Source organism: Centruroides sculpturatus, unplaced genomic scaffold (genome assembly GCF_000671375.1).
Source record: "Centruroides sculpturatus isolate CEXI.00-Female unplaced genomic scaffold, Cexi_2.0 scaffold3827, whole genome shotgun sequence".
Taxonomy (NCBI): domain Eukaryota; kingdom Metazoa; phylum Arthropoda; class Arachnida; order Scorpiones; family Buthidae; genus Centruroides; species Centruroides sculpturatus.
Window position 1 is genome coordinate 1 of NW_019387921.1, and position 8,583 is coordinate 8,583.

The 8,583-nt window shown below is 25.9% G+C and overlaps 1 protein-coding gene across 1 annotated transcript; it reads right to left on the bottom strand.

Moving 5' to 3' along the window:
* Positions 1 to 98: 98 nt before the first annotated feature.
* On the bottom strand, positions 99 to 2,593 carry LOC111616697 (photoreceptor outer segment membrane glycoprotein 2-like; the record flags this gene model as incomplete). The annotated part of the gene is made up of 7 exons (XM_023358074.1): positions 2,005 to 2,593; positions 1,716 to 1,936; positions 1,476 to 1,667; positions 905 to 1,171; positions 630 to 808; positions 551 to 569; positions 99 to 245 (listed from the first exon to the last, which is right to left on the bottom strand). Coding segments are annotated over exons 1-7 (1,570 nt in total), but the record flags the coding sequence as incomplete, so codon positions are not given.
* Positions 2,594 to 8,583: the final 5,990 nt, after the last annotated feature.

An 8,583-nucleotide genomic window follows, 5' to 3' on the forward strand; every position in this document is an offset into this window, starting at 1 on the left:
CATAGTATTACGAAAAATCAAAGATATGCAAATTTTAAACTTTGTATATTATTAATTATTACTCAAAATTTCTAATTTAAATTGCATTTAAATCATACCTTTCCAGCCAGGTCGACAAACTCTATGAACTTTAATATTAACTGTTGTAGGCTTAGATCTTTTCATTCCACAATCATAAGCAACAACAAGGAGAATGTGATTGCGGCTTTGATCCCATGAAAGTGGCTCAGTATTTTTGATACGACCTATGTAAGAGTAATTATAACTTTATCATAATTTTATCATAAAAATAATAATTTATATCCAATCTAAACAATTTAAAGTTAAATCTAAATAACTCTTCCTACAGGGCAGAAAGAGTTATAAAATCATTTTCTTCTTCCTTTCAAAGAAAAACATTTTCTTCCTTTCTTTCCTCTTTATTATTTACTTTGTGCATAACTGCTACAAACTATCATTTATTTTTTTTTATTATGTTTAGATTTTATTTAGATCAAATAACTAATGAATAACAATTAAATGTTAATTTTGTGTTTGATATAATTAATACATTTATTAAAAGGACCATCCTAAATGAAAGAATGTCCTATTTGTTAAATAATAAATTTAAATCTTGTTTGGATATTTACCTCTGGAAAATTCACACTTATGGCGTAATGATGCCATTGATTATCACAAACTTCAATTGTCTTCCAGCGCCATTCTGCTGGTCTAAATACAATTGGTCGTTTTTGATAAAATTCACGACGAAGCAACAATATTAAACGACAATTTCTTACAAATATAGCATAGTGGTGTCGGTTCATTTCTAAAATTAAAAATATATATTTTGTATTTAATAAATCTAGTAACTTAATTTTTTAATAAAATTTTTTATTTCTTTTAAATAATAAATATTTATTACTATGATCATCAGCATTGCAGATAATATGTTCCTTCATGTGTGAATTATTATGATCAGGTAAAGGCTCATGTTTCATCCAAAATGCAACTGTGAAGTTGTTGGTTAAATTATGGTTAAGGGTTGATTCAGGAATAACAACAGCATTTGTTACTCCATCAAATTCATATATTTGATCACTTTCATGGCCTTCATCAGTTGGTAATTCTCTTGTCCACTCAGCACCAATACCAGGAGAAGGAAGTAAATCTATACTATCTGAACTTGCACCTAAAAATTAAAATAATATAATTCATAATAAATACATAGACAGATATTAATTTAACAATATACAAACAAATTAAACACAAATGCATAAATAAATATTACAGTATGAATTAAATACACAGTACTTATAATACAAACTTTTTCATACATTTAATTTTAATATAAAAATGACTGTTAATAAAATTTGATTTTGATAAATTTTATATAATATATTAATTTTATTTTATAATAATGTATATATATTTAAGATAAAAAATTTTAATAATACAAAATAATGATTTTTAGAGATTCAAGAAAAGTTTTTTACCACATAGTTTCCTTTGAGAGTCGACTGAGTAGGTATCTCTATCACATCCTTTTCCAATGTGATGTGTTGAAAGTGTAACTTTTGTTGTTAATTTTTCTGGTGTACATGGTGCATCACATAATTCTAACTGTGCTTCTGGAAAAAGTATCTGTTGCCCAGAGCTTGGAGTGTATTCAATTCTTTCTCGAATACCTAGATAAAATATTAAATTATTCCAAATATATATTTTCACACTAATACTTTTGGTTGTCATTATTACGACTATAAACCATATTATTTTCTTCGTAAGAAGAAGTAGATATTGAGGTAAAACATCATTACAACCTTTACTATTGAACATTTCTATAGTATCATAGTACGTTATTCCTTTTCTTTCTTTAAAAACAAATTTTGGATAGCATGGACCATCAAATGTTAAATTACAGCAACTTTCAGGTACCCATTCTGCAGTTAACTTGTTTCTGAAAACATATATTTTATAAATACAGTAATACAGTTAAATGTTAAAATTAGTATCAAGATATCTTACTCGATGCCAGTTCTTTGAATAATAACTTGTCGAGGAATCCAAGCTATATCCATCCAATCTCCGATTCCTTTACCACCACAACACTTCAAATTAATCTGTAATTTATCTAACATGACTTTTATATCTTCAGATAATCTATATTTTTTCATTGATGGGATTATATCGAATTCCCACGGAGGCTTCAACTCCCAAAAGTGAGATATTAGTATAAGTAAAAACACAACTTCGCTCATGAAGAACATCAAATAAAATAGGATCCAATAGCCGAAATAATTCAGAAATATCCATCTGTTCCATGCGTTACTATAATTCGAACTTATCAAAGCTCCGGATATATGTAAAATAATGCTAATGTGTGTTAGAATTGTAGCGAAAATTTCTGTATTTTCAAGGTTTAAACCAATGAGAGAATTCATTTCCACGTATTCGATTTGATTATGACGATTAAGTAGAATTACAGAATAAACGAAACACATAATAATATGTAAAAATAATAAACAAAAACCAATAATTCTTCTCTCACTTTCTGTAAATAGTATTCTCATTTTAAATGTTATTGTTATACACTATGGACTATTGTTAAATACAATTATCTCAATAATTTAAAAGAATTGTTGAGATAATTGTAATATAATTTATTCATTATATAAATCTCTAACAAATTAAATTTAATTAAATTTTTTTATGAATTTCATACGAAACAAAAATAATTTATGGATATTCAAACTTCCATTATTAACATTCTTAAATTATGTTTTTGGGGATATTTGTTTAATAATAATTAATAAAAATAAAATAAATAATGCTGATTCTCGCTACTATTTGTTTATATTTTTTTATTATTACTTCTAAAATATTATTAAAAGTAGGTTATATTATTTAATAAATATAATAGGCCTAATAAACGAATTACGCGAATTAAATTTAAGGATTACGTTGGAATTTTTAATTTTGTTTAAAAAATTCTTGTGTTCGGATATTTGCAGAACAGACAAAAATCAATAAAAAATTGTTTCTTAGAAAATGAAACATTTAAACTGATTGATAATACATAATTGTCCAAGTTGTTTCACTAGTTCTAATTCAAAGAAAGTTATATAGCCTACAGATATATAGGGTAATGTTAATAGTTTCTAATTTTAAAATTTCGCCGGGTTAACGTAACCTTATTTGGAATCTGATAAATAAAAATTTGAGTTTTGGTAATGTTAATGTTAATCTTGAAAATTTAGTTTTCTCTTAAGGAATTTCATAAGATTATTTAATATTACTCAATACAGAAACTATTAGGTTCTAGTTTCTGTAGTTTAATTGAATTTCAATTCAATTACAATCCATAAAAAATAATAACAACAAATGAATTTTCTCCTTTATTTAGCTAAAAATTATCTACTTTAATAATTAGCGAAAAATTTACTTCATAACCATTAGCGATGAGACGTGACGCGCGATGCTATGGAGAATTTCACGCGATTACTTAATTTAAACGAGCATAATTAATTTCGCAAATCAATTAATTAACTCCTTTTATTGAATTGAAAAAGTTTAATGTATAATGAATATTTGATACTTTTGAGTTATTTTCTCGCATGTCGCGTCGCGGCGTGTGTCTCATTTAATTCTCATAAGTAAATTTTGTACAAATCAAAGATATAATTAATGTTTCAATAATATTAAAATATATATATATATTTTTAATCAAATCAGAATAATTATATTTTAAGAAATAAAACGTATTATACAGTGTTTAATATTACGCGCTAATATGCAAATTAGTCTTTGATTTGAGCATTTGTGTTGATGGGAGAACTTGTGGACAATGGATTATTCATCTAATATTTAGAATTTGCCTACGTCTGAAGTTGGTGTTAGTATTCTGCAGGAATATGGTGTACTATATTCTCAAAGGTTTCACAAAAAATCATAAAATGAAGTTAGATTTAGAGTGAAAAAATCCAAAATGGAGGTGAGGTTGACAAAACAACAAATGCAATTGTTATACTGGTATACCGACAAATATATGGAAAAGGCATAAGTTCAAAGTGGAACGTCATGAAAACATCTAAATTGGTATATTGCCGAATTCGTAGTTGATGAAACTTATTTTCCAAATTAATAAAGTATAAGTTCCATGAACTATTAAAAAGTATATGATAAAAAATGGCTATCCTGTTAAACCAGTACTTGGAGAAGCAATGTAAGTTGAATTTATTATATTTTAATATTATACAAGTATTAAAAAAGAAATCTACATAAATAATATGTTACAGTAATAATAAATATAAATATTTGTCATAATTTTAATATTTTAGTAAATTTAATATTTGAATGATTGATTGATTAATTTTAGGACCTAGTCAGTATACAGTTATTGTCATCATCATCGGATAATAGGCCTTAAGTTCTTTTTGTGCTATTCACCTTTTCATGTGACTGACAATATGCGATCATTATCAAACCTTGTCATCAGTCTGTCCGTCCTTCCTTAATCTCGAGAACGGAGTAAGACAGATGAAACATGAAACCAGATATGGAAATCTTAGGGGCAGGATGCCCCAACTAATTATATACAAATTTCTGATGAAAACTGAAAGTCACGTTATTTCAATTCAAAAATTTTCCTCTGAAAGGAGTTAGATAGATAACCAGCACTACTCTATTGTTAAAGGAAAAATATGATGTACTGTACAGGGGCAAGCCACTACTAATTTGAGGTGGAAAGCATGTATTTTAAACATATATACCGCATAGTAATTAGTAACATAAATAAATGTGATTAAATAAAAATTTTATCGTTGAATATTGTTCGGCTTCTAACAAAAATATGTTAATAATAATAATATAGGCCTAAATTATTTTATTATACTTTGAATAATATACATTTAAAATATTTGAATTCTGTCAGTCAAAGATTTAAATATACAGGTTAATAATCAATTTTGATTGAATAAAGGTGTATGGAATTTTTGAAATTTAAATTTAGAAACTTGTTTTATGCGTATTACATTAAATTAATTTTATCTAATATTAATATGTATAAAATATATTTACAGATTATGAAAAGTTAATATTAACATGGGTTTATTAATATAAACAATTGTAATAAAAGATTAAACATTACCAAAATTTAACTATCTAAAGAATACATTTATTTACTTCAAATTATTTATGAACATTTACAATATTGCAAATTCTTATTACAAAAAAAGCATAAAATGATTAATTTTACAATATTTAAAATTTGCTACAATTTTTAAATCAAATTTTTATGGGCTGTTTAATATTAATCATTGCATGTAACAATCTTTCCATTTCGTCAGAATTCAAATCTATAAAATAAGTAAATATAAAAATTAATTTACATAATAATAAATATAAATATTTTATATATTTATATTTTAGTCGCATATTTAATTATGACAAATATAAATATTTGTCATAATTTTAATATGCGACTAAAAAATTAAATAAGGTATTTAATTACATAAAAGTATATAAAAGTTAATTGCATAGAAGTAACATAAATAATAATCCGATTAACAAGTCTGTTACTCTGTTGTAAGAATGCTATACATCATCAATTTATTGTTAGAAAGCTTCGGAGCCTCTTTGATTTTTATTGAGTGAGCTCCCTATTTGATAAACATTCACACGAGAACTTCATTTATTCTCGATTGTCACGGAACATATGGGATTGAAGTATATAGAACAATGAAAGGCCAGGGGTTAGAAGAACTGTGGTTCTCACGGGGCTTGCCCTCATCTTGCTTTACCACCCGCTGTTATCAATAAGAGTTGAATGGAAAGTGATAGCCGACTTCATTCTTTTCCACATCCTTTTAATGCTACACTGGCTGTGACATTTTGCGAGTGAATATTGGCACGTGCTTCTTCGATTTATTCCGAATAAAAGAATGAATGCATAATTTATAACTAGACAAGTCTATTCAGTTACTTTTCAGTGATAAATTTAGGCTATAATTTTTCTATATTAAAAAGGTTTGTTGTTAAATTTTTAATAGAAAATTTTAGGTTAAGGTTTATATCAAGTAGAAATTTTTATATAAAAATTGGGGAAAATTTGGAAATTTACTTAAAATTTTAACAGTATGTACGCGCTACGCAAATGCTTAATTAATATGTGAATTACAGAGAAAAACATTTCACCCCAATGTAACACGATGAAGGGAAAAATCAAATTTATCTTATGAAAATCTAACTTGTAAACATCGTAGATATATTCAACAAGAATTAGTGTAAAGATTTTATGTAGTTTCTTCAAATTCGTGTGTACAGTACATGTATGTAGCACTGACACACTGAAGGGAGCGGACTCACTAAGAAATTTGACTTAGAAAATGTGTATTTTATAACTTATTTTAATTGTTAAATTTAAGCTACTTATGAATAAATATGTTGAAAATAATAATTCAAATCAACATAAAATATTCACTAAATTCTAATCGATATTCAATTTTTTCTAATATGCATTTTAAAGCAAATTGAATATATACATTTTTTTTTTTAAAACATGTATGTTTGTATATAAGCATGCACCACCAAAAATTGAGTGCATTAGTGTGTATGTGTATATAATATAATATAGAAATATTTATGATTTAGTTACAATGTTTATACAAGATACAAAGATTATATATAGCCTACATATATATAGGCAGCATGTATAAGCTATGATATGAATTTTTAAATCAGTTTTCATTAGTATCTTGTTAAATAAGTGTTTCAAAAACTGAAATATTAAAGGCTNAGGACATCAATACTTTTAATTTATAATAATAATATAAAAAAAAGCAAAACTAAAGTACTAAAAATAAAAAAAACTGATATTTATTATCAAATATAAGTTAATCATTGTTTTAGTCAACAATGTTTATGCATATTCCATCTGAATATTTATAATAGATTTTATATATTTTTATTTATGTTTCTTTTGACTACAAATCACCAAGTCATTTATGTAGTTCATGAATGGCCTGGACTAGATTGTAGAATTTATTTTGCAGATTTGATTTGTTTTACATACTTAACATCAACAACACATCTCAGAACACATACAAAATCTAAAGTTCAAAAATATTGACTAAAACTTCCTCTCTCATACGTAAACAATTTTAAGACTTTCTTATATCCTCTATCCTCACAAGCATGGATTTTCATCTTGATTTTTAAATTGTAAATGAGATAGGCATGCTATTGTGTTTTGATACTTGAATGGCACTTATCATTTCTCAGTTGCTGTTTTTTGATCATTAATGAATAAAAAATAACAGTAATAAAGAAAAATTATCATACAAATCAAAACTATAAATAACATCAAAAAATTCATAATGTTTTTAAAAACTGAGCTACTATTACTTGAACAATTAATATATTCAATATCATATTAAATGTATATTAACTAGAAAATGAGCCTGGCATTACCCGAGCAAAAAATAACACCACAGATTAAGATTAGAAGCACAAAATAATTTAATAGATTATTTCATATTTCCAACCCTTCTATTATATTATATTATAGTATTTGTTTTATATAACTACAAAAGTTATCTTACTTAAGTGTTTATTGCACCAAGTGACCAATCTAATGACACAATTTAAAAATTCTTTAAATTGTGTACAGTAGAGGAATAAAGAATTTTTAAAATGTGTTAGATTGGTCACTTAGTGTGATAAATCCTTACCTAAGATAACCTTCGTAGTTATATAAATCAAATACTATACTATAACAAACATTAAAATGAAAACCACATAGTTTGATTATTTCAACCTACCACTGTCATGTTTATTGCCATACTTCAACAGTACACAAAATGGCATAATTTCATTGGTCAAGTAGACACCAATTAAAAATATGTCTTAAATTTTTTCAGATATCGTATTTTTTCCTAATGTTAACTCTAAGAAACTGTAACCTTCACAGTCAAATATCAAATAATAATCTGCCAACCAATCAAATTTTGCAAAAAACAGACCAAATATTCAAACTTGGCACCCTTGAAAACTGCTTAAAACATATTTTGTGCTTGTCTACCGGCAGGAATAAATATGTTTTAACCTTGTATTATGTAATTTTGTAATTATGTAATTTGATAAAAATTATATGATTGTAATTCATTAATTTTAGGCTACTAGACATATAAATGATTAAATAAATTTGATTTTTCCATATCTAGTCTCAATTTTTATATAATTCTGTTCTTGAGATTAATGAAGGATGGACAGACAAATAGACAGACAACAGTGGACATATTGTTTACATTATATTGATGTTTACATTACACAATATGATGTAAACTTGTAAGGAACCAAGTCCGAACGTTATTTTTATTTATTTTTATTTTGCTTATTATTCTATTTTTGTTTAGGGCTTATGTTTTGTTAGGACGAAGGTTTCCTCACCATTCACCTTAGTAACTTAAAAATAGAAGAAAAACCAATTCACTGACGAAAGAAAAGCGCCGTAGAAAAACTCGCGCACACTTGCGCTTCCCGAGCGGAAAAAAGTAAGTCCGCACCGAGAAAAGGGAGGGGAGACCCCACAAGCACGAATTAGGGACT